We start from the raw sequence: 27,675 nt of genomic DNA, 5'->3' as shown, positions 1-27,675 counted from the left end.
TAGGACTTCAGATGGACAACTCAGGTTATCACTACAAGTTATCACCACAGGGACTTAGTCAGATGAGTTCCACATAGAACTCAGTTTGGATTAGAACCACAGCATGTAGGGAGAAGGAATGCTTGCCTCCCTCCCCATTTTCCTGACCTAAAGTGACCACAGGGGTCTCTGCCCTGTTGGTGACCGCATGTGTGCTCCCAGTTGGGACCCCGTACATTTGAGAACTGGGTCCCACTCATTTCACTGCCAGTCCCTGTGCCAGATTTGTCAACTGTAATGTAGTGTGGCACTAAAAAAGCCTCTTTCAGGTGTTTTGTCACTACCGCTCACAGTATACAAAGAACATTGACTGGAATAATTTCACACTCATCATTTTTAATAGGATCATGGTACAAAATACATGTGTGAGTTGTTCTGAATGATACATTCGGGTATTATTGGTCGTAAACATTTTTAAAGTAACTGAAGACAGCATGTGGGAGTAGCCCTACAATTTTACTTTTTATTCATTTCTAATAGATAGATAGATAGATAGATAGATAGATAGATAGATAGATAGATAGATAGATACATACATACATACATACATACACACACACACACACAATTTCATTTTAAACACTACACATTAGAAGAAAATACATACCATACGGGACAATAGTTGAACCACCTGATCTTTGATCAGGTTATTCTGCTACAACAACTGTGCTATTATGAATAGAGGCAGACAACAGATGGGGGCCTTTCTTCTCAAATCTGTCAAATGTGATCTTCCATGAAAGGCTTTGCCTTTGTAGAAATAAAAATAACATGAGACTCTGACTTGAGGGCATTCCTCAGGAGGCCTCTAGGCATGACACAAAGCAGCCCACAAAACAGAGGCAACTGAATTCTGGAACCTTACAAATCTGCTCTGTTTGGGCAGCCTTTTGTAACATGAATATAGAATAATCCATGGGGGGATTCCCACATGTGGCCTTCCTCTCAACAGATATGATCACAGAAGGCAAGAAACATGGACATTTACTTGTGGGTTGCCAACCAGCCTGGTGGAAAAATGTACTGCCCCTTTAAGAGAGGAAAGATGGGATGTTATTTACCTCCACACCATGAAAAACGTTACCTATCAATTTCTTCACATTAAGACTCTATGGAAAGGAGAGGTCATTCTTCTCCAGGGCAGTTGGTAACCCTAGCTGTAGTTGTTCACTGCATGCTCTTTCTCCACCTCATTTTGTCCTTCCATTTATACTTCCCTTGCGTAGTTCTGTCCTATCAATCCTTCCAATTAACTTGTCTTTCCTGGGCCACACAGCAGAAACAGACTCTATCCAAGTTCCAGATCGCTGCCAGATCTTGCAGTTAGGGGCAATGATAACAGGAAGGGAGCCTCTAAATTAGAATCATCTGATAAAAGAGCTGCTCCATAGCACACACCTGACCATAACACGCCTCCCCCCCAGCTGGCCGTCGGGGCGGGGAAAGCCAGCTCGCGCTGGAACGACGTGAGCCGGCTCTGTGCGCCCTGCCCGCCTCCCAGCTGGGAGGCGGGCAGGGAAAGCCGGCTCGCTGTTCCAGCGTGCCCCACCGGCAGGGCGCACAGAGCCGGCGGGGCGCGCTGGAACGGGGTGCACAGAGCCGGCTCGCGTCGTTCTAGCGCACCCAGCCAGCTCTGTGCGCACATTTGCTCCATAACACGCACAGACATTTCCCCTCACTTTTGAGGAGGAAAAAAGTGCGTGTTATGGAGCGAAAAATACGGTAGTTCCTATCCGGGTGGAAGCGAGTGAGCTTTTGTCACTGTGTGGGTGTGAACTCTCCCTTCTTCCCTTGCTCATGCCAGTGATTGGAATGGGGACTGTCCCCTTTCTTGCTTGTACATGTGATTTATAGGTGATCCATATGTCAATGGCTTGCAAAATGTGTCCTCTAGAAACATCTAAAGGTTCTTGTGAATGAACTGAACAATGGCAGAATCATTTGGGGGAATCTAGTTCCTTGCACTCAGTAGGTTGGACCAGCCCAAAATTTCTGCTTGTGCTAGAGCTGTTGCACAAGGAGAAATGCAAGAAAAAGACCATGGTACCCACTTGTGCTAAGTCAAACGTATTGTGTCCTGACTTGTGTTTCCGCTTGTGCAAGATCTTATGCAACCAATTTCTGAGCTCTCTTAACATGCACAGAGGAAGGTGGTAGGTGCTGCACAAGATTTATTTATTTTATTTTTATTTTATTGCACTTTTACCCTGCCCTCCCCAGCCTGAAGGCCAGGCTCAAGATGTTGTGCAACCAGAACTGCTCTAAATATGTTCATGCACAAGATTTTGTGCATTGCTGGATCCAAGCCACTAACTCTGTTGTTCATGGCAGACCAATCAATTATAATAATTAACTCCCCATATGATGAACATGTAGGGCAACTCCTCAAGAAATTCACACATGATTCTAAAGCGTTAGGGACTGAACTGTGGCTGTCGTTGGATTATGTAAAAGTGATTCTGCAATTAGAAATTGGCAACTGTACGTCAAATGTTTTGTCGCAGCCAAAAAAATTTAACAGTGGAAAGCAAGCTGGGTGGTGATCAGTGTTCCCACTTCTGTACTATATTATCATTGCTACACTTTTCTATTCTCCAACTAGGTGTCATAAAAACACAGAACCTCTAGCAAACCTCCATGGTTTACCATTGCTTCAGCTTCTCTGTATTTATGGTCAGTGTGAGTCTGCTTCACACATCTCTGGACCTCAACTGCTTTATAGCATTCATCAGAATTAAACCAACAATTGATGCCTTCCAACGCATCTGTGGCAGAAGCAGTTGTAAATGGACTAGCAATATCCTCAAATGAAGTAAAAAAATATGACACGATCATGTTATAGTTGAAAGAGAGAGAGAGAGAGAGAGAGAGAGAGAGAGAGGAACACGTCCCAGTCAAAGCAAATCTGCTCTTTTTTTTTACCAGGGGAAAAATACCCCGTTTGCTAAACCTGTTGTTTCTTATACCCTCCCCAAATCCTTCGTAATCTTTAGCAATTTAAACACTTGTATTCAGATTTTTACTGTTATTACAGATATTAATCCCCTTTGGAGAGGAATTCTTTTGGATGAACATTTCCTTTGGATGATCTGGGTTTTAGATTTCTGACATGGTAGAAGAATAGGAAGAAATTAAAACAGTTATTAAAACCTCAAAACTACTGTTGATTGAAAAACCTGAGGGATTCTTCTGCAACTCTCAAAATATTGATCACATGCAGCATGTCTGGCTTAAGAAGATCTTCAATAAGTAGACACAGCTGCGTGGTTTCATGTGTTTATATATGTGTCTATATACATTGCTTCTGTGTGTGAAATATGTCCCTGTATGTATGTTAGTAGCTTTGGGTGCACACACCTGTGCACCTGTATGTATGTGGTTGAAATGCACTGGCATTGAACTTAGAAATAAAAGCTATGGGAGGCACATGATGTGGGTACAGCAATGGCTTATAAGATTTAAATCAGTAGGATGGGCTAAATTTATGTCAAGGTACCCAGGTTGTTTAATAAAAATGAGGATGCTAGCCTGCACACCCTTCTATTAGAGTGCCTCCTGCTTGCCTTTCACCTGTTTAACACAGAAATCTGTGGATATATTCCTTCTGTTAAAATCAATGGGTATTTTCGAACTGGCATCGATGGGATGCTAATGACATCTTTTCTCTACCTGCAGACCAAGCTGTCCCCTTTTTGATAGGGGAAGCTTTGGTGCGTGTGCATGCACAGAGTGCGATACCCATACTTATTGCTCAAGTATGTGATGTTCTCCAATATTATTGGGCTATATAAATAGACAGATACATATATTGTCTTACATTTGCCTTTCTTATTTCCTGCTTTCCCCCCTTTCTCACTTCCTATCTTTCTCTTTCTCAAAGGACTTTCACACCTGATGATGGGTGAACAAGGTAAGTCTTCCCTTTCCTACAGTGCCAATGGCTGACTGTGGCCATGATGACCCATGCTTCTTCCTAGTTTGGGCTTGGCTTGCATAAGCCCACCCATCCAAAGCAGTACAACTGCTTTGTGTTCTCCTTCCCCCCCCCCCTTGCCTTTCCATTACATTTGCTGAACTTTGGGCTGTATGACCAGTGCTCAAGAGAATGATCTTTGGAAGTCTGGTGTGTTGACAGTGAGTTGACAAGATGAATGCAACATTGGAAGAAAAACCTAGAAATGCTCCTTCTCTTCATGTCCACTACCCCTATTATAAATACCTGGCATAGTAACTTTACCTGCTTGGTAAATACAGCCTTCAGAAATCTGATCCCCTCTTCTGGGCAGTTTTCATGGCATGACCCCAGATTCTTACACACCTTAATGACACTTTGCAACCAAAGGTCCTTGCTGTTTTGAATCTGCAAATTAAAATATTCAAATATGTACAGAATGCGTTGTTCCAGTTGATGAATTTTGGTAACCTGAGGCTGGCCCGCAAAAGGACTGGGCTGTTGTATATTGTCTGAATTGGGCAGAATGGGCTCATCAGCGCCTTGCTGGGCACTCACTCAATGGTGACATAAGGTTTGTAGAGGAAGGAGAAACACATAAGGAGAGAGGAAAACAGAAGGAGGCTTCTGAGCTGCTAGGGCCAGCTGTGAGGTCATAGCTCTATCTGGATATGGCAGGTTTAGGGGTACCATGTAGTAAGTCAGATGAGGTGGAGCTTTGAGCTGGAGAGTGATACCATTAAGCTTTTAGTCTCAGTTACAACCTCACCCGCTGGTTAACAGGTCTCCTGCTTATTAGACATAATGAATATAAGTGAGTGGGTTGGATCCAGCCAGCTTTTCCAGCTGGTGAAAAAAAGGAGGACCATGGGGATTATGAGACCTCCATGGACAATAGCCATGTGGGACAGGAGCGGCAATAGGGAAGGAATTTGGCTTAGATTGAGTGAAAACCTGGCTGGATCAAACCGAGCAGATAGAAAGGGATCTTTCCATCTTGGGGATAAAGAACTCCATTTCAGACCATATATGAAAGGACAATATACTCCTGTTACTTCAGGAAACAGGGGGAACTACGCTGGGGACATGGAACCCGGATGCTATTCCGAACCATAAAGCCATACTGGAGCTCAGTTGTTCCTATGGTTTTGATCCTTTGTTTATTTTTCTGAAATATTTCGATCCCACATGTCAGTCAGATTGGCTACCAAAGCAGTTTACAGTTAAAATCTAGAGCTAGCGGCTGAGATGCACAGTTTCATTTTTAGCTGCAGTGGCATAAGTGGAGACATGCCTGTTGCAGCTGTCACAACACCCTGGTGTAGGCAGGTGCCACAAATCATATTCAGTTTTGGTTAGAATAATAGAATCATAGAGTTGGAAGGTACCACCAGGGTCATCTAGTCCAACCCCTGTACAATGCAGGAGATTCACAACTACCTCCCCCCACACACACACACACCCAGTGACCCCTACTCCATGCCCAGAAGATGGGGGGAACCCCCCAGGATCCCTGGCCGATGTGGCCTGGAGGAAAATTACTTCCTGACCCCAAAGTGGTGATCAGCATTTCCATGGGCATGTAAGAGAGGGCCACGAGAGCCAAATACTGCCCTCCCTCTCATGATCTGCCTAAGTTCACAGAATCAGCATTGCTGACAATTGCCAATTTAAAAACCCTTCATTTCAAAGTTGTTGTTATGAAAGGACAACATAGCCTTTACCTTCTCTTTCTGGAGCTGCTGGGTCTGAAAAAAGGAATTGAGTGTGAAATAGAAAGGGCTTAGCAACAACAAACACCAGTGCACCTGTAAGCCAGGTAAACATCATGGTGCAGAGATATTTCCCACTTCCTGCTGAAATAGTTTTTGAACAGGTCATGGACAGGATGCTGTGGAATCTGCACACCTAACCCAGAATGCTGATCCATGGCACTGTCCAATAGGAAACGTTGTGACAGGGCACTGGAGAACTGGTGCTTTACCCAAGTTTCAAGATGGTCTAGCAATCTGGGTTTCTGCCAGGAGACTCTCAGTTCCTGTGACTATTCTCATTACATTATGAGCCTATTCCTCTCTATTCGTAGAGGTTGGCTAGGCTCCAGGGAATTCTTCAGTTGATCTCTGCCCCCTGCTTCAATGTTCAGCTGGTCTCATTGACTAGATAGTCAAGTATGATAAGCTGCCATTGAGTAGACAATGTACCGAGCAAGTCCTAGCCACCTGTAGCTGATTGTAAAAACTGAATACCGTGGGAAGTCTGGAGAGGAGCAAGATCTATGAAAATAACTGGCTTATCTAGCTAGATTGATGGCACAAGCATTGTTTTAAGGAATGCACACCCATGATGCAATGCCTGCTTTATGCAGTATGGCAGCACTGGTCTGTTGGTTGCAAGTTGCAACCCATTTGAAAAGTGTCCTAGAGATGGAAGCAGCTCTGTGGGCCGAATATTCCTATCCCCCTGCTCAGTGCAGGAAATCCAAAGCTATGGTATTCCGGACTGATGGCTGACCAGTCTCTGCTTGAACACCTTCAGCAAGGGACCAAGTCATGGGGATAATTCCTAAACCACTCTTTAACTATTAGGAATTTTCTCTGCATCTTCAGTTGAAATTTTGGAATTTAGGCCCATTAGATCTAGGCTTGCCCTCTGGAGCAGCAGACTGCAAGTCTTTGCACTCTTCCAACATGATAGTCCTTGAAGTATTTGAAGAGCATGATCTCCCCTCAGTCTTCTGTTCTCAAGGCTAAACACTCCCAGTTCCTTCAGGCTTTCTTCACATGATCCTCAGGCTACCTTTGATCAATGATCATCTTGCTTCCTCTTGCCTAATGAATGAACTAGGAACCACCGACCTGTGACATTTTGCTACCTTACCCTTTATCCATCTCTTTGGGTCAAGCAATTGTGACTGTACTTTATTATTCTTTCCCACTCATTCTCTCAATTTTTCCACTCTGATGAATATTTATATAGTATGTGTAAACTGCTAGTATAGCTGTGTGAATGGGTGTGCCTATAAATACATATTATATACAGTGGCCGTATAATATAGCAATACAGTGTGTATTTGTGTATCCAGAAAGACTACACAATCTTATTCATCCTACACCATATACTGGTAGGTGGAAAATATTGAACTAATATGTTTCCACAGGATAGCCCCTTCCTTTCCCCCCCATTTTTTTGTGTTTTTAATTTGATGTGGAGTGCTGTGTATTGCTGACATGCTGCTATTATGACCTTTTTGCCTTTCTTTATGAGCAGTTAAAGCTAAAGAGATGAAACGATGCCTTTATCTGTTCTGCATGGTTTGCAGTTTTCTCATTTTTATTTTTAATGTTTGCTTTTGCAGTATTTGTTCTTTTGTGCTGTGCTCGTGTGCTTATTGTCTCTTGGTGATGTGGACAGTGATCTAATTTTTATTTGTTTTTACATTTTTTGTATCCTTCCTACTCTTTTCTCTTGCCTTCTCTCTGGTGGACACTTCTCCGTACCTGTGCTTATGTGGACGTACAACTTCATACCTTATAGGTAGAAGTAAAGGTATAGATCATTTTCTTTTAAAAAGAATCATTCTGTTTATTAAGTGCTTGTTAAATGTCTGGATGTTATGTAGAGCATCTTTTGGAAATGCTTGTGCTCTCTTCTAATGCTTCTATTTTTTTTTTTTTTAAAACATCTTTTTGGTGAGTCATTTATTTTGCATTCTCGAAGAATAGATGCCTTTCCAATTTATAATGAGCTGTGGCCACTATGAGACATTTGGTAACTGCAAATAGGAAAAATGTTTGGTTATCAAAGGATATAGATGGGTGCATGGGGAAGCCACTTGCCATTCCAGTAGAGTGGCCACTTTTGGAAGTTCTTAATGAGCTGATGACATGCCAGTAGTTGGCATGCTCAGTAGACCTTGGCTACTCAGTTACAGACCTATGTTGAGTGTATTGTTGTACTGGTGGTAGTTGTGCCAAAATATGGAATCAATGGAAGATGTAGAGGACCACAAAACAAAATACACCCATTTCGCAAAGGACAGATCACCTTATATCTAAACAGTAATTCTGTCCCAAACAGTATTATACCCTTCTGAGTCCATTGATTTAGCATGGTGCAACTTTGCTTAGGATTTGGCTGCTCAACAGTCAAGGAAAAAGAAATATGGAAATGATGCTGAAATCCATATTTAAGTGAGAAAAAATGCTACATAGCTGGAGTGAACATTGTTACAGGGAATGGTTTGTTTGAAAGAGCCCTAAGTTATGAGAGTGTAGAAGGAGGGGTAGAGTCCATTCTGCAAAACAAAGATTCTCCCCATACACATCTCATTAAGGCCAAAACAAGTGAAGTGTGTGGCTTCAGCTTTGCCTTTGGCAGGATACACCCTTTAGTAGAAGGGCGGTCATAGAAGGGCTCTTTAGTGGAAGGGCAGTCATCTACCCCTAATTATGGCTGTTAAAAAAGCAAAAGCAGCTAGTGTGTGCCATAAGCCTCCTCTTGGAGTAAATGGGTGGAAAGGGGAAGAGTGGAAGAATTGATACTTTTGTACAACTGTTGTATATTTTAACATCCCACAATGTTAAGATTATTTTATCCTATGTATGTTGTGCTCAAGACCTTTGGTCAGATAAGCCTGAAATAAAAGGAAAGGAAAGGATACTTTGTACAAACTTATTCAAATGTAATCAACTCTTGCAGGTCATCAGAGAGATTATTGCATTTTTATTTGTTGCCTAACAAATACATTATATGATGTTTTTTGATGGTGTGGCATAGATGCCTTGGCAACTAGAAATTCTGTGGGTGAATTCCAACACTGCACTGGATAATGAAGAGTTGGTGCACACTTCTCTCCACCTACATAATGTAACTTGTGATGAGGGTTGTTCCACAGTGTAGTTATGCCTGTTCAATTCCCAGTCAAAACAAGGGGGAGAAGATAAAGCAAGTAGGATTTTGTGCATTTTGGCCTCCATATGGAACATTTAAGGTTAGCCTCTGGTCATGGTGGAAAGGAGGTCATGTTCTTTTATCACTCAGAGAATGTCACCATCCAGATAAATGGCTGACCCAGCCTAAAGAACTGACCAGATTTTGAAACAATTAACTAGGTGCGATAAATATCACCTACCCTAGTTGCAAATTTGATGCTTCTTGTAGGTCACCTGGACATTTGTTCCATTAAGTACACCCAAGCTATGTTGATTCTGCACAGGTTGCACATCTTCTTCCCCAAATGTGTTTTATTACGTTCTTAGTGGCATAATGCTACAAATATTTAATGCTGTCTTGTCTGTTCGGCTGCTATTTTTTCTTCACAGAATGGCAAGGATAAATAATAAGGCAGGGCAACAATGTAAGATGGTTTGTTGGTAATAACTCCTGTGACTGATTCCACAGCAGTGTATTTCTGCTGTCTTTTGTAACACTTTCTCCTTCCTGGCTTTTGAGGTATCCACCTTGGGAAGGGGCTCATTGTAGTTACCCATGTGGTATCCAAGGTATGGAAGACCCTTTATGCTGAATAGATACCTACAGGTCGAATCCATGTCTGAATGTACGGACTATGGTTGACTTTACTGACATGGTAATATTTAAATAAAATAAGTGGTATTGTGTCAGTGAAGGGGAAAATAGGACTACAGTTTCTAAATATATTAAATACATTATAGAGTAATGCCTTAGATCCTTTACCCTACATCCAAAAGAGACATAGTGTGTAGCAGACAGTAGGCTTTATGAAGCCAATCCTAAACGCCGCAGATGTCTGCAGGGCATCAGGATATATATGCCAGAACTGGTGCACAGGAATAAAATATGGATTTTGTCACTGAATACAAACTGCCTTTCGTATTGTTGTGAATACAAACTGTGTTTCTTATTGTTGTGAATGTTCCAAACTGCATTTCTTACTGTTGTGAATGGGCTATATAGCATGCCATTACATTACAACTACACTATAGGTAAACGTGCCTGTATCGAGTACTGATGTAAGTCTTACAATAAAAGGGTTTCCAATTCAGAACAACTCTTTTGTTGAAAAATCTATTTAAAGTATTTGCGGGGAAATTGCAAAAATATACTTAATCCCATTACATGGATTGCTTGCTTGACTTCTCTAATCAAGGTTGCCAATTCTGGGTTGGGACATTCCTGGAGATTTGGGGGCAGAGCCTGGGGAGGGAGCTCAGCATGGATATGATGCCACAGAATCCACCTTTTGAAGCTGCTATTATCTCCAGGGGAACTATTTTCTGTAGACTGGGGATCAGTTATAGTTTTGGGAGATCTCCAAGCTTCACCTGGAGGTTGGCAACCCTATCTGCAATTAAAGTTTATCAAGTGGTGTATTACTTTTTTTAGTTGGATTTGGAAAAGGAAAAAAAAGTCAAATATAGATATTGAAATAATTGGCAATGACTGAAACTGCCCTCCCCCCCAAAGAAGAAGGAAATTTTTATTTTTAAAAAGCATTTATTTTAAATGTGCATTTCTGGGTTGTGTGCTTTGAACAAGACTCAAGATTGCATAAAAGGTCTGGAAGTGAAAAAGAAACCAAAACCAGGTTTGGGCTTGCTTTGAGGTGGCAATTCTTTTGAGCAGGGTAGAGTAGAAGATGAGCATCAAAGAGCCATTAGGCCGAGTACATTTCCTAACCCCACTAAATAAATGATGACAAAACAGATCATAAATAAGCAACTTCTAATTTGCTGTTGAGCTTCAGTTAATGTCTAGTCACGTTAAGTTCTCCCATATCATTTGTTCTCTTGACAGCTTTTGGTTAAGGAAATGATAATTGGCCTTTGTGTTATGCTCCATAATAAAGGCCCTCCTCGTTTCTACAGTGCTTTTTAAATTTTATGATCACTCTTGGTTTGGCTCAAACATCCATACACATGGACTTCGGTTCTCACTTTGCAGAACATATGTGACTCTTCTACTTACAAACTCATGCACAATGCAAAGTGAGAAGTCTCGGAAGGGAAGCCGACCAGTTTTATCCCCAGGGAAATGGAATTGTTTTCACTCTTGGCAAGCCAGCCTCGCATTCCTTCCCTTGACTGTGTAGGGGGAGGGAAACTCCCACTGAGAGCTGTTCAGATGTAATGGCAGATGGTAAGCTGGGGAGTCCCCATTTCCAACTTTCCCTCAGCCATGAATTCGCTGTGTAGCTGTGTAGGCAAGCCACTGTGCTCTCAGCCACCACCCCTACTTCTGCAACATGGGGGTAACAGTGGCTTCTTTGTTGAAAGGATTATTCATATGAGTAACTAGGGTTTAACTACACAATGCACTGCTCCCAGGGTTATCCCAGCTCTGGTCAAGCAAGCTGAAGTTTCCAGGTGAAATGTAGATTCCAAAGCATGCAGGGGCCCAATTCAGAGCAGGACCACAGCATGTAGAGAAAGTAGACTTAAGCCTCCTCCCCCCTGCCATTATTATGACCTGAAATGGCCCTGGGGATCTGCTGTTTACCCAGTGAGGAAACTTGTGAGTAGCCCATCAGCAAATAGGTACTCTCCAGGCTGTTTCAGGTTGGGAAATTGGGGGAGGGGATGTGTTATGAATCTCCCTGGGCTGGACTCAGGATCAAATTCCCCAAGTGATGACCAGGAGGAACCATAAACCACCCTGGGGGAAGATTAGGGGGATCAGGGGACACCCAACACCACTCGACCCCCTCCATACTTCCAGATCCAGAGCCGCTGGATCCCAAAGACTCAGAAAAATGACCTACCAGTGAAGACTTAGCTCTGGGCAATGCTGCCAACATGCCAGAATCCAGAATCCAGGGTAGCCAGTACCTTGCCTTGTAGGTCCAGATCTTGAATGCCAGTCCCCCAAGTTCTCCCCCCACCCGGCAACAGAGATGAGGGAGAGAGCCATGAGGAGGCAATTCAGTGCTGAAGAAGCACCAGGTTAGCAGCCCATGTTGCAGCTGCCGAGCCAGATCACTGCCTCAGTGCACTTAGTGCTTTGCATGATCGGGATTCAATCAAACCCTGGTCAGAAGAAGCCCATGTCTAGACGGAAACTAATGTCTAGACGGAAACTCTTTTGATTTAATTTCAACCCATTGGTTCTGGTCCGACCTTCTGGGGCAACAGAAAACAACTTGGCACCATCCTCTATATGACAGCCCTTCAAGTACTTGAAAATGGTTATCATATCCCCTCTCAGTATTCTCCTCTTCAGGCTAAACATACCCAGCTACTTCAACATTTCCTCATAGGCCTTGGTCTCCATACCCCTCACCATCTTTGTTGCCCTTCTCTGGACATGCTCCAGCTTGTCTACATCCTTTTTAAATTATGGTGCCCAAAACTGAACACAATACTCTAGGTGAGGTCTAACCAAGCAGAGTAAAGCAATACCATCACTTTGTGTGATCTGAACACTATACTTCAGTTGATGCAGCCCAAGATTGCGTTGAGGTGTTTCTCCCTGGTTCCCTACAACATAGCAGATTTACCCAGTCTTTAAGGAATTCAAATCTGGATGAGGAAGTCCATTTTGTAGCTATGGATTGAGGCTGGTAGATATTTCCTTTTTGTTTAGATATATGTTTATATTTTTTAAGTGTGCACCTAAAAGTATAATGTATGAATGCAGCAATCTGGTGTATGCCACAGTTGTATTTATTAGAGAGTCCGAAGTGTCTGTAGGCTCTGGCTGCTCACATGATAGCAAACCTGGACTTACAATGTGTGAAACAGCCCTTAATTCTACAAGTGTGTTTTACAGTATGACTCAGTCCTATGTTTTATGAATACAGGGTGAGGCAACACACACTCTTTGCTATTGTGCCTCATCAGCTTTTAATGGAGACTTCCCATCCTATACAATCAAGGGAAGAAGTGGGAGGCTGAATTGCTAAGAATGAAAGCAAGTACATTTTCTTGGGGGTAAATTTGGCTTGTTTCCTTTTGAGGCTTCCCACTTTATACTGTACACATGTTTGCAAGTGTAGAATCACAGATGTGCTTCAGTGTGCAAAGAGAACTGAAGTTTCAGCCTGCAGTTTATTTCTTCACGGTCGGAATGATCATAAGCGTAGTTTTTTGGGAAGCAACTTCCATTTATATCACTGGGATTTATATCCAAGTTGAAGAACAAACTGAAAAGGACTGAATGGTAAGTGACAAAGGGGGAAAACACTGACCTCTTTTTGCATGCTTAAATAATTAGTACATTTAAATGAGTTATGTGCAAAATAATTTGCTGTTTCTCTCTGCCAGCAACACCACTAGGATTTAAGGTCCTTGTGAATAAGAGGGGCTTAGTAGCCAAGGGTTTATGCAAATATTTCAGCAAACCATCAGTGACTAATTATTAAAAAAAATATTTGTGTTCTAATAGTATCTAATTATGAGGGGGCAAGACACAATTACATCTATATTACCAGCGCTGGCTATCATTCTTAAGATGTTAGTTTGTCATATAAAATGGTTTTGGCATTTTTTGTTGTTGTTCTTTGAAAATCCTTCTTCTAACATTTTGAAACACGGGTTTTCAACACTTACTTTTAAACTTCTTTTAAAAAACAACACTTCTTGGCTTGCTGGGCAGATGGCATTTCAGATAATTTAACTCCTTTTAATTGCATGTTTTTTTTTTTACAATTAAAAAGAAAACAGTTTAGCTATTGATAAAGAGATAATCCATATAATCCAAAGGGTGAAGCCAGGCCCCTCTAAAATGTTAATCAGAAATAAACTAATTTGAAATTGTTATATATAGATGGTACCTAGTACCTGAAAAGCCATGAACAATTCATCCAGGAATAAGCTCTGTCAGGGTCTACAGATGGTGGGAACTTTTACATAGCTGGTAGACTTACTCATTGATGTCAAATGTTGATTTGGGATAATTAATGCAACAGAACAAATGTTACGTGTCTAACAGCCCATTCCTGACCTGAAAGGGTGAAAGTTCTTTGGAGGCCAGGAAAGAGCTGTGCTGGCGTAAGTAGCATGGCTGCGGGCGGCCGTGCCACTTATGCCATCCAGGTTGGCACGGACGCTGGCGGTGGGACCCGGACACCAGTCTCCTGGCACTGCCACGGCAGCAAAGTCCTGCACTGGCATCCCAGGGGGTGTTCCTGGGGTGTGCTGGGGGCGCAGCTGCCAATAGGAAGCAATGGGGACGCTCTAGCACGTCCCTCAAAAAACTCTATGGAGTTTTTTGGAGGAATATGCTAGAGCATCCTCGCCACTTCCGGGTTCGACGGGGATGCTTTAGTACATTCCTCCCAAAGCTCTATGGTTTCCATAGAGGTTTTTTTGAGGGACATGCTAGAATACCCCTGTCACTTCCAGGTTTACCCTGGAAGGGACAGTCCTTCATGTGCATGCACAGCGTACAAATCCCCTTCCCCAGTGAAGCTTCTGCCAGTGGCAAGGGGGGGGGGGACCTGGCAACCCTAGTGAAGTTGGACACTCTTGCCATTCTCAGACACTTCTGCACCTGGGCCTCAACACATAGTGTCTATTGATATGGGTTAGTCAGTTCCACATATACAAATTGTGTTCCTCCTTTGTTTCTTGCCCCTCTCCAAGGGTATTCTATTCTGGGCCTCTCCCTTTTGGCATGTTTTGCTGAGAGGCTAGACCAGTTCTGTCTCTGGTGTGCAGAAACATCCATGATCTTTTTGGTCAAGTCCAGCAACTGTTGCGCTAGGTTTCTGGCAATATCCATGACATAATGATTATTTTCTACTATCTGGTGTAGACTATATGAGGATTTCTCTGACTTCCAGAGTAAATTTTGGGAGGTATTGCCTGAAAAAGGAGATGTGATATGGGAGGTGGTAACCTACCTCAAAAGATAGGGGTTATTGACCTTTCCTCTAGCACAGAGGTGGGGAACGTCAGGCCCAGGGGCCATTTAAGGCCCGCAAAATCATTTGATCTGGCCCTCTGTGGGCCCTGGCAGATCTCTAGCTCAGAAGGAGCAACTCCTAGCAGAGCAGGAGCAACTCCGGCATGTGGCGCCGCTGGACGGCTACGCCCGGCTGGTGCAACAGATCATCCTGTGCCACCAGGTGGGCAAGTGCGCCACTGGTTGAATGCCTGCCTGCTTGCCCGTGCCGGGGGGGTCATCTGGGGCAGCTGCCTGCTTGGGGCTTGGTCGATTAATTTTTAAGTTGGTAATTTTATATGGCCCGTGAATGATGTTATAAATATCCAAATGGCCCTTGGCGGAAAAAAGGTTCCCCACCCTTGCTCTAGCAGGAAAAAAATAAGAGTGCTACAATTACATTTTTAAAATGTTAGAAAAAGTATTGTCAAAGAATGACCAGCATGTAATTTCATAGGCTAAGCAAATAATAGTCATGGCTAAGAACACAAATACAATGATATCCTTTCTTTAAAAAAAGAAAAGGTATTGACTTTATTTCCATAATCAGTTACTAGCATAAGAATAGTGCAATATATTTATTTTCTGTTTCATTGGAACTGATCAAATTATCAATATTATTAGCATTTCTCTTCTCAATTCTAAATAGACCTGCAATTTAAAAAACCCAATTAACTCAGCCGTGTACGTCAAGTTATTGAATTCTACCACATCAGTATTTACATTAACCTTCTTTGTTAATTTTTAAAAAAATCTTTGTGGCATTGTTCTCAAAGCCCTTTACATATGATCCTTAATCATATATTCCAATAAAATGATACACTTGAAATCTCAAGGTAAAATGCATTTATTTGTGTTGTAAAGATGCTTGCATAGCATGTGAATGAGCAGCAGAGAACAATGTGTTAGGGTTTATACAGACAAGTAATTTGAGTGAGCACAGTGCTAATGTCTCTCTTTTATGTTAAAACTGTTCCTCTTTATATGTGAATAAGCATCTGACTCCTGCTTGGTTTTAATTTTCATTAAGAAGAATGATTCCTCTGGGAGTTGCAGGCTTTATGCCTGCATTGTGTGTAAACAGAAGCAGAAATATTGTCCTCTGATGTATTATTGCAGTGTACATTTTCATGTGTGATGTGGCTCAGGTTTCACCCTGCACAAAGTGATTATTTAATTGATACGAAAGAAAGGCTTTCTTTCTCTAATTTGCAACATTTAGTGGTATGTAGAGATATGGAGGTAGAGGAGCAGGCCGTATGTTTGGCAGAAGCTGGGCTAATAGCACTTCTGATGGATGTCTGGTTTTTAAAGTGCTGTATCTTTCATTAAAATTTACATGCAAAGTAAGGGCAAGCCCAGTGACATGAAAGCTAATGCAACTTGCCGATCTTGACATAATAACAATCAGAAGAAACTGGAGATCCCAGATGGCAGCTTGGCCTTTGCCATCCTTTTAATAAGCTACTAACTGCTAATTATTGCACTCTTTGGGGCAAGTTAATTTACTGCTGACTCTTAAAGAGACATTGCTCCTTTTCATGGCACATAGTACTTTCCATGAAGGACACGTGAAGAGGAGGTTTGGTGTTTTGTGTGTGTGTGAGAGACCTTTGTTAGGTTGGAGGTTTTCTGGTGGACAGAAGGAAAGATGCAAAGCTTCAAGGAGATACTTAATAAGTATATTCTGTATAAACATGCACTTTTAAATATATCTTCTAAATATGGTTCAGTGTATAAATAGTGGCTTTCCCTCTTAATCTGAATGGAGGCACTGTATCTTTGAGTGAAAATAAGTATGTGCCTGCACATTTGTTTTCTGTGCAGAAATACGGCATGTATTTATTGAATGATGGATCAAAACATTTATACCCTACCTTTCCCTTGTGGCTCAAGGTGGCTTACAATTTCAAGATACATAGAAAATACAATAAAATCCCATTGCTCCCCCTCCTCACAAAAATACCTGCAGCTTAAACCCCATCAAAAAACCCACAAATAAAACAGGCTTATGACTTCTCTTAAAAACCTCTAAATAGGGTGTCCTACTCTTGGGGAGCCTTTTCCTCTGGGTTGGAGCTGCTATAGAGAAAGAATGGGCTTTAGCAGGTGCCAAGCAGGTCACCTTAAGTGGGGAGGGGGAAGCTAGAAGATGTGCAAATTTAAAATTTTCTTGTTCATATTAAACCATTAAGGTCTATGCAGTGGGCCTTCCTTCCAGGAAAGTGTTCTTACTTAGGATTGTACTGTGAAATACTCATAAGTGTTGTCTGCCTGTATGCTGCCAGCATGTGCAAAAAAAAAAAAAAACACTTGTCCTAAGCATAGCACGCCTAGCAGGCACAGCGGTGGAAGAAAAAAGAGGGGAATGAAACCCAACCTAAAAACAAAAGCTGGGTACCCGAGGTTGGGTGAAAGGAAAATTTATGTAGGTCTATGTAAAAATATCGCAAGTATAATTTATTAGAAGCGCTATACAAAATTTAAAATTCTTTAAAAGCATTAAAATAGCACAATGGCAAATCTTGAGGTTGATATCTGTAACCGCAAACCAAACGTGTTTCGGCCTCTTGTACACAAAATATACAAGAGACTTATACTAACCAGTATTCCAACAAGAACCCAATACACCAGTTGTTTGAATAATTGAGAATAAACTTTACAACATATTCACTTGCCTGGTTGGGTTTTAAACTGTTTGTATTTGCATTTGTTTACATCATTGTATTTCTGTATATGTGTGCAGACTTAAGAAAAGGTTTTAACTAACCACTGATGAAGGCCCTAGAGGCCGAAACGTGTTTGGTTTGTGGTTGCAGATATCAGCCTCAAGATTTGCCATTGTGCTATTTTAATGCTTTTAAAGAATTTTAAATTTTGTATAGCGCTTCTAATAAATTATACTTGCGATATTTTTACATAGACCTACATAAATTTTCCTTTCACCCAACCTCGGGTACCCAGCTAGCAGGCACAGCACCAGAAAAAACGGAATAACATGCAAACAGGAACCTTATACAGAATCAAATAAAAACTCTCCTTAAGCTCATGAAGCACCACAAGTCTTTCCAACAGTTGGAAAAACTGATCCGGCTGCAACCCCCCCACACACACACCTTGGCAGCAAGAACTGTGCATAATTCTGCCAGTTGGTAAATTTCTCTGATTGGCCGAGTCACCCTCCTCCATCCCTCTGACCACCACAAACTGTAAGCTGAGAGAGTCATGTGCCAGAATAATAGCCAGATCTGAATGTTTCAAAATATTGCTGATAGTTGTTAATTTTTCAATTAAAACATTAACGAACAAGGCATTCTCAGTTTAGATTTTGATTAGTTAATATTTGAATGCATAGCCCTAATTGAAATTAATTTGAATGTCGTTCTGAGTGCCTATTGTAGCTCCCGTGCGTGGAACAGATTGTTGAATCAGGGAGAGTGTGAGGTCTGACAGGGATGTTGCTAGAGAGATGCTTACCGTATATACCCGTGTATAAGCCGACCCGCGTATAAGCCGAGGTGCCTAATTTCTCCCCCAAAATGGGGAAAAATTAGGCACCCGCGTATAAGCCGAGGGTCGGCTTATAACCCCTCCCCCCCTGCAGACTTACCTTCTGGGCTCCTGGCGGTGGGAAGCGGCGGATCCGGCGGGGGTGGCCTTCCTGCAGCTACAGGAGGCCCCCCCCCAGGCCGCTCCTGGCGGTGGGAAGTGGTGCGGCCCGGCGGGGGCGGCGGAGCGCCCTCCCCGCGGCCGCAGAGGGCCTCTAGAGGCCCCTCCCGGCCGGGAGAAGGCGGCGGGGGCGGCCGAGCGCCCTCCCCGCGGCCGCAGGGAGGATTTGAAGGCCCCTCCCGGCCGGGAGAAGGCGGCGGGGGCGGCCGAGCGCCCTCCCCGCGGCCGCAGGGAGGCTCTGGAAGCCTCTCCCGGCCGGGAGAAGGCGGCGGGGGCGGCCGAGCGCCCTCTCCGCGGCTGCAGAGGGCCTCTAGAGGCCCCTCCCGGCCGGGAGAAGGCGGCGGGGGCGGCCGAGCGCCCTCCCCGCGGCCGCAGAGGGCCTCTAGAGGCCCCTCCAGGCAGGGAGAAGGCGGCGGGGGCGGCAGAGCGCCCTCCCCGCGGCCGCAGGGAGGCTTTGAAGGCCCCTCCCGGCCGGGAGAAGGCGGCGGGGGGCGGCCGAGCGCCCTCCCCGCGGCCGCAGAGGGCCTCTAGAGGCCCCTCCCGGCCGGGAGAAGGCGGCGGGGGCGGCCGAGCGCCCTCCCCGCGGCTGCAGGGAGGCTTTGAAGGCCCCTCCCGGCCGGGAGAAGGCGGCGGGGGGCGGCCGAGCGCCCTCCCCGCGGCCGCAGGGAGGCTCTGGAAGCCTCTCCCGGCCGGGAGAAGGCGGCGGGGGCGGCCGAGCGCCCTCTCCGCGGCCGCAGAGGGCCTCTAGAGGCCCCTCCCGGCCGGGAGAAGGCGGCGGGGGCGGCCGAGCGCCCTCCCCGCGGCCGCAGAGGGCCTCTAGAGGCCCCTCCAGGCAGGGAGAAGGCAGCGGGGGCGGCAGAGCGCCCTCCCCGTGGCCGCAGGGAGGCTTTGAAGGCCCCTCCCGGCCGGGAGAAGGCGGCGGGGGCGGCCGAGCGCCCTCCCCGCGGCCGCAGAGGGCCTCTAGAGGCCCCTCCCGGCCGGGAGAAGGCGGCGGGGGCAGCCGAGCGCCCTCCCCGCGGCCGCAGAGGGCCTCTAGAGGCCCCTCCCGGCTGGGAGAAGGCGGCGGGGGCGGCCGAGCGCCCTCTCCGCGGCCGCAGAGGGCCTCTAGAGGCCCCTCCCGGCCGGGAGAAGGCGGCGGGGGCGGCCGAGCGCCCTCCCCGCGGCCGCAGAGGGCCTCTAGAGGCCCCTCCAGGCAGGGAGAAGGCGGCGGGGGCGGCAGAGCGCCCTCCCCGCGGCCGCAGGGAGGCTTTGAAGGCCCCTCCCGGCCGGGAGAAGGCGGCGGGGGCGGCCGAGCGCCCTCCCCGCGGCCGCAGAGGGCCTCTAGAGGCCCCTCCCGGCCGGGAGAAGGCGGCGGGGGCGGCCGAGCGCCCTCCCCGCGGCCGCAGAGGGCCTCTAGAGGCCCCTCCCGGCTGGGAGAAGGCGGCGGGGGCGGCAGAGCGCCCTCCCCGCGGCCGCAGGGAGGCTTTGAAGGCCCCTCCCGGCTGGGAGAAGGCGGCGGGGGCGGCAGAGTGCCCTCCCCGCGGCCGCAGGGAGGCTCTGGAAGCCTCTCCCGGCCGGGAGAAGGCGGCGGGGGCGGACGAGCGCCCTCCCCGCGGCCGCAGAGGGCCTCTAGAGGCCCCTCCCGGCCGGGAGAAGGGGGCGGGGGCGGCAGAGCGCCCTCCCCGCGGCCGCAGGGAGGCTCTGGAAGCCTCTCCCGGCAGAGAAAAGATGGCGGTGGTAAGTTCCCCCCTCCCTCCTCCCTCCCCCCTCTACCGTATTGACCCGCGTATAAGCCGAGGCCGGCTTTTTCAGCCCTTTTCTTGGGCTGAAAAACTCGGCTTATACGCGAGTATATACGGTAATTTTAGATGTGATTTGTTTAAAAATCTAGTCTGGCTATAAATTCTGTGGCTAAGCACTTTGGGGTCTGTCCCACTTCAGTCTGCAGATAGTGGTTTGCATGTTTAAATGCATAGTAGATTTTTAGATATATTACAGGTTTGAGAAAGTTATTATTATTCTAACAACGAGCCTCCAATAAGTACTTGGGGTAGGGATTGAAAACTGCTACAGCTAAACAATATCAAATGTTGTATTTTTGATATGTGCATACAGGACAAGTGCCTTATGCCAAGTCAGACTACTATTCTGTAAAGTCAATATTCATGTACTCTGTAGCTCTCCATGGTCTTAGGCAGAAGTCTTTCATATCACCTACTATGTGATCCTTTTAACTGGAAATGCCAGGGATTGAACTTGGGACCTTCTGCATGCAAAGCAGATGCTCTGTCACTGAGCCATGGCCCTTCCCCATTGTTATAATGTAGGCAGATACACTATTGTAAATGCTTAGACTCCAGGCAAAAGAGGCTTAGTTCAGGAAGCCAAAGGCAAAACCAGCTAGAGGCAAAGGCCCGGTGACTTTGTGTAATTATCCATGTTGAGTGAAGAGTGGACAAAGTCATCCGTAATGGAAAAGTCAGGTTGACTTTAATGTTTTTTTCATCTGAGTTTATTGTCATTAAGGGCATGCAACTCTGGGAGTTCAAATTTACATATAAAGTATGTCATTTTTAAAAAGACTGGTCATTCCTCTTTAATTGTTGAAAGGCACAATCAACCGGGGTGGTGGGGTGGTGCAGTGCAGACTCCAGAGTGGGGTTTTGCATTGAGAGCTTGTTTAGAAACGGAGGAACAGCTGCTGTTTTAAATGGACTCTAATTTTGACAGTTTATGCTGTTCTGTGAATGCGTGATTCTCTGCGATAATGTTTGGGAGGACTGATGGTGGGTAATAGCTTATTTCCTGGGCTTTATGGTAATTCAGCAAAGTGATTATAATAATGTCATCAGGAACTGAAATAGACCCCCCTTGTCACACACATCAGACAGCCCTGCAAAAAATAATAATTGAACCCAATGAAAGATGCTTCGGGGCTCATTGTAGCCTTTCATGGAACAGCCTGATAACATTACTGCATGGGGAAGTTTATAAAATATATGCTGTGTTAGCTGGATGTGAAGCACGGAGTATGATTTTTTTTTTAAGGAACAGCACACATGGGTGCAGTACAGGTACTATAAACCCATCCCTTGAATTTCAAGCATGAAGCGGAGCTTAGCGTGACATTAAGACTCCAGCCCAGTTGGTGAAATCCGTCATAAACGCCTTCAGATTACAGAACTCCAGAGCTGAACTGGGTGTGTTTCTGTGTGTGTGAGCCCTATGCTACCTTGCTTCTCACTTTGTGGCAAACAAACAGGGTGTATATACTCTTTTCCTTGACTCTGAGAAGGCAGAGGCTGCTGCAGATCTGCACAACTATTTTTATTTTATTTTATTCGATTTTTATCCCACCCTTACCTGGCACAAACCAGGCTTAGGGCGGCTAGGTTTTATGACATTGGCTGAGATGCTACAATGTTGAGCAGGAGGCATCCTGGCATCCTTTGTGGCAGTCAGAGACCCTGCTTGTTATAGTGCTTGTCTACTTTCTCCCACAGCTCATTCTGTCACAGTTTAACCCCAGTTTGGAATCCCAGTTAGCAGGGAGAAAACAGAGGCCAGTTTGCACGGGGGCCTGTGTTTGGAGGGTATGGTGCATTATTTATTTATTTTTAAGAGCCTCCGGCCCACTTTTCTCCCCAAGGGGACTCAAGGATACTTACAGAACTCCCAGTCACAATAAGTATCAACTGACTAAAACTAGCTTCACAAATTCAAGTTTACTTCAGGCTTTCTGAAATCAGGGTGGAGAGTTAGAATGGGGTTAGAATGGAAGGATTGTGAGTTCAGCAATAAGGTGGGTGTGTCTGTCATGGACAGGGGTTTAGTGATGTCTGAATCCAGTAAGAATGTTCTGGGGGAAGATAGTACAGCATGAGTCACAGAAGGTGATGCAAATAGTTGAAGGAAGCTTCAAGACAGGTGTAGAGGGCTAGATGTCTGACATGTGATCTGCTTGCTAAGTGGCATCTGCATTTCCTTAGATTAAAGAAAAGCTTTTTTTGGAGTCTCCATTGTGGTAGCGGCAAGGGGTATAGAGAAATGAGGTGGTGTTAAATTTTGAATAACACAGTTAAACCTGTCCATGAATCTTTCTGGGCCGCATGTCTATCTGTTCAATATCATACACAGACACTTAGCACTCCATGCAGATGCCGGATGAAGGCACTGATCCAACTCTGGTGCCTTTTGTTTCATGTATTGTTCAAAAATTAAAAGTTCACAAATATGCAGGAAAACATTACACTGGAGACAAAGCTAGAATCTGCACTCATGAACTCATCTGCACTCATGAACTCATCCTCTAAACCATTCCATACAGTTTGTGCAGGTGTTAACTTGGGCCGTCTGCAGCTGCAGTGCGCAAATCCAAGTTCCTAGCCCAGTCTCCTGTAGAGCTTGGATTTCCTAGTAGTATGACCCTAAGCTGGATAGCCCAGGATGTCTCAGAAGCTAAACAGGGTCAGCCCTGGTTAGTATTTGGATGGGAGACCACCAACGAATACTAGGGTCTCTACATTGAGACAGGTAATGTCAAACAACCTCAGCATGTCTCTTACCTTGGAAACCCTCCGGGGTCACCATAACTCAACTGTGACTTGACAGCCAAAAAAGGAAAAAAAGAAAAAAGAAAAAAATGGCTACTGCACTGAGGAATATATCTTCCATACATTATGTTATGTGAATGTTTGCTGATTCCACATACATTCCAATGCTTTTGCTAGGAGATCAGGGAAGCTAGCCCTTAAAAAAAATTTTGTGTGTGTGACTATCATAAAATCCCACAGCAATGAATTCTATATGCTAATGGTGAGTTCTATGAATTAGTTCCTTTTAAAATTTGTGTGAAATTTTCATTTTAATTGGATGATGTTGAATTTTTCTATTTTAAGAGAGGCTGAATAATTTTCCATATTCACTCCTCCACCCCTCTTCTGCCTTCATATACCTCTTAGCTCTCATTGTGCAGATGTTGGACAAGAGTCTGCAGAGCCTCCCTGAGGTGTCAAACTTCGACAAATGATGCTACTGTTTTTGTCACATACGAGGATTGATGCATTTATTAGCCTAGGAATGGTGATTTACTTAGGGTCTTGTTCTGCATTGAATAATGCTAATTTTAGAAAAAAGATCCCTGTGAAGTTTAGGAGAATAATGACAGTGTAAAAATGGAACTGTGTCGTGGGGAATTGGATAGTAAGTCTCCTTTGGCTATTGCCCAGAGAGCTCCTGATCATCCTCACTAAAGCATAGATCTCATGACGGAACTACCCATTATGGGTAGTTCTGTGATTCTTTTCTATGCCAGAGCTTTTAAAAATAGAATGTAGCCACTGAGGTGACAATTTAAAGCAGAAGACAGTAGAAAGGAGAGAGAGAGATGGGCTTTAAATCCTGCGTGCTGATTATTTTCACAGAAAATGGAGCCATCCCCACTGGATACGCAAGCCTTTTTCCTTGTGGGGGTATAAGTAGCTCGGGGGAGTAGAAAAAGGATACATGGAGAAAGGGTTAAGGGCCACCCCTCTGCTCCATGTTGCTCTTTCTTTTCAAATTGCCTCACTAGCCCCCTCCCCCCAAAACAACAGGATAGTTGTTGAATCTTAGAAACTGCAGATGATTCGGTATATCAGTGCTCAGGAGCGTAATATTTCAGATTTCATGTGAGTGGTTTCTTGATAGAACTTCACTTACGAAAAGATACACAGAAAAAAAATAAGCATGTCAGTGAGAAGGCTGCTCACTGATCCCTGGCACTCTGTGTGCAAGTTTTTTTGATTTTTTTTTAAAGTTTTTACACAGAAGTGCATTAAATCATGTGAATTATCACCCACAATTTAAAGTAGTACAGTCCAAAGGTTTACCACCTCCACTGCTGTCTGTGTGCTAGACCTTAATTGTAGACTCTAGTTAAATATGTTGTTTTCCTGCTGTTGTTAAATATAGACGGCAGCTTTTATACCCAGCAACTGTTCACTTAGGAGAAAGCTCTCAATGCAAGCAGAGCCAAAGATTTGAGAAACGGTATACCTTTTTAAAAGCCAGCCGCATTTGCTAACAGTTGCCACACTGTGGTGTCTGGAACAGTGAATTCCAATTGGTACTTAATAGAAGAGAAGAAAAATATAGTCATCATTAAGGGGTTTTTTGGTGGGGAGGGGGAATGTTGTGATAGTTGTGTGAGCTGAGCCCCGTTTCTGAAGCCTGTGTTATCCCATTTTTTATTGGTGAAAGTTTAACAGCTGTAGTTAAAGTTAGGAGATAGAAAACCAGACTTATTATTTATGACAAGAATAATGCTGACAACTGGATATATTGTGTGAAATGATAGCATGGTTTTATCTGAATAACTGTAACTTCATTTCTAGGATACAAGAATAGAATATGGTAAGAATATCTTTAGCCCTGGCTAAGAATGTGAGGAAATGCCTTTTCCACATGTATTCACTGTTGGGGTATGCTGAACTGATATTCTGAATGAGCTTTCTATAATATCCAATTCAAACCTTGTCACCATGTATGGAAAGTTTGTATTTCCCTCTCTTCTCCCTGCCTCTGGTTTAGTGCTAAAATGCTAAATCAGACATGTGATGTCTGCTCTCTGGATGCAGCGCATGGGATGGACCCTGTGTCATCTGTCAGCAGAAGGCACTGATTGTCACTAGCCTTCCTTCCTTTCCTCTCCCCAGCAGCCATTTCTAACCCTGCCATGGTGTAATAACTACCTGGCTTGGGAGGTTGCAGGAGGGAAGGTGGTGAAATTGCATCCTTCCTCTGCTTCTATCAGTGGCACTCTACTCTTGCAAGAGGCAGGAAGGAATTATTTTAACCTCTTTCCTTTCCCTAATGCAACCTTCTAGCCCAGAGCATGGCCTGACGAGTCTACGGGAGTCAAGCAACCCAAGGAATAAATTTTTCTGGGGTCAGAATTAGCTGCTGGGAGGAGGGGCAAGTGGGAAGATCCTTGTGCAGATCCTCACGTGGTCCTTGCACTGGATCCAAGTGTTGCGCACAAAAGTACAAAACTAATGAAAAGGACCAAGAAGAACATAAAAATGTCTTGGAAGGAACAAATGGAACAATATGCAAATATTTAGGAAGAATATTAAAACATAACAAGACTGGATAATTTGCTCATTTCATATCTGTTCTGTGTCTGTTGTGGGGAGGGGGAGGAAAGGTGATTTAAGCCAGTTTGAGTCTCCCTTAAGTGGTAGAGAAAGTCAGCATATAAAAACCAACTCCTTCTTCTATCCCCCCCACCAAACTTCATTCCCAAATGTCCAATAATTTTCTAACCTGGAGCTGGCCACCTTAAGAAGGAACTGATTTCTGTAGTTGGGGTATCTGTTGTGATTCCAGGAGATCTCCAGGCCCCACTTGGAGGTTGGCATCCCTAGAAGGAGAGAAGGAAGCAGGAAAAGGGGAGAGGTTATAAGGGCTTTCAGGAAAGAGAAAGAAAAAATAGTAGGGGAGGGGAAAATGAGATGCATCCCACAAGTCCTTGTAGGTCCCCACTTGTTTATATACGAATCCATTTTGTTACACTCTGTCTCATTCAGCACCATTTTGAGTAAGAAAAATAAGCATCAAAACTTGCTTATATTAAATGTCACTCAAAAGATTTTGCCTTTTAAATTTGTCTCAAGGAGCCAGATGAGTGAAGTTTTTGATTCGTTCTATGATGTTGGGAATCACACCGTGAACAGTTATTTTCCAGACTTGTAAAAATAGATAAAAGAACCTTGCATAGCTCTTGGCTTTGCCCGTGAGTCTGAGAATCAGAAACCTTGACGGTGCATTGTAGGATTCTGGAACAGAGATTATAGAACCGTGGCCAGGTCTGCACGAAACTTTCTGAAACCGCTGTTACAGGACCTTGGACAGCCCCCCAAAGCCTAATTCTTATGTTGTGACTCAAGACCTTTTGCCTGTGAATTTATGATCCTGGACAGCTGCTAGCGTATCTTGCAGACTGATGTGCATCTTCGGTTTTATCCGCTCTTTGAATCTGAAAGTACAGTCAGGGTTTTAGAACAATGCATTTGTTTTTATGAATTCTTACAAGCAAAGTAGGTTTTCTAACTTGTGTAGTTATAATTATGGAGCCAGTGAGTTATAGTATTTATACATGAAATTATTCCATGTAAAACCACAACGATGCAACATATTTTTATAAGCACGAGGCTTGGGTGGGGGGCAGTGTTGAGCAGAACATTAAGCTCACAGAACATTCTGAAGCAGCCATAGCGCAGTGTACTAACAATTTGTAAACATGCATTTCCTTCATAGAGATAAATTGCCTAAGGAGGTGTAATTTGCTGTCAGCTTTATACATGATGAACTTCCCAGATTGTTTTAGGCTGATCAGCACTTGACACTGGCATTGTAAACAGTCTGAATATCTTACCACTGTTGCCATAACATGACAGACTTATCATGGAAAGCTTCTTTTTCTAGTATGAAAAAAGTGAAGATGATGGTAATGTGGGTCCCAGGGCTGAGCCAGGTATTAACATATAAGCTTAGAGTCCAAATAAAGCTTCACAAACTGGGGTCTGGAAACTTCTAGGAGTGTTTGAGGGCATTACAGGGAAAACGTGAGTCCTTTGTGACAAAAGGTGAGCCCTTCTAGCCCTCCGTTTTCTAGGAATGGGGAAAGGGATAGAATCAGCTTCTGTCTCTTTTGAAGGTCAGGAGTTCATTGCCATTGCTCACAGTCATCTACTTTCCAGATCACCTCAAAGCAGCAGCCAGAAATCCCATTGACTGTTTGCTAGAAACCAATAGTTCAGGCGAGAGCCAGCATGGTGTAGTGGTTAAGAGTGGTGGTTTGGAGCGGTGGACTCTAATCTGGAGAACCGGGTTTGATTTCCCACTCCTCCACATGAGCAGCAGATGCTAATCTGGTGAACCGGGTTGGTTTCCCCACTCCTACACATGGCCAGCTGGGTGACCTTGGGCTAGTCACAGCTCTCTTAGAGCTCTCTCAGCCCCACCTACCTCACAGGGTGTCTGTTGTGGGAAGGGGAAGGGAATGTGATATTGTAAGCTGGTTCAATTCTCCCTTAAGTGGTAGAGAACGTCAGCATATAACAACCAACTCTTCTTCTTCTTCCTATGAATTGTAATTGGTTGAGTGGTGTTAAAGTGGTGCTGTCTGAATG

At 44.5% G+C, this 27,675-nt stretch overlaps 1 protein-coding gene across 3 annotated transcripts in view; it reads left to right on the top strand.

Moving 5' to 3' along the window:
• The window catches only part of NRXN3 (neurexin 3), a 1,387,810-nt gene that overhangs the window by 41,203 nt on the left and 1,318,932 nt on the right, over nt 1–27,675 (top strand). The window contains exon 3 of one of the 3 annotated variants that reach the window (XM_056852139.1): nt 3,920–3,949. The exons of the other annotated variants lie outside the window; for them this stretch is intronic. Coding sequence (XP_056708117.1) covers nt 3,920–3,949 — 30 coding nt within the window. The remainder of the gene's footprint in view (nt 1–3,919; nt 3,950–27,675) is intronic. 3 annotated transcript variants of the gene reach the window in all.

The sequence above is a fragment of the Euleptes europaea genome, chromosome 6 (assembly GCF_029931775.1).
Source record: "Euleptes europaea isolate rEulEur1 chromosome 6, rEulEur1.hap1, whole genome shotgun sequence".
In the NCBI taxonomy this organism is placed as follows: domain Eukaryota; kingdom Metazoa; phylum Chordata; class Lepidosauria; order Squamata; family Sphaerodactylidae; genus Euleptes; species Euleptes europaea.
Note: the sequence above shows the minus strand (reverse complement) of the source record. Positions and strands in the feature narration are given on the sequence as shown.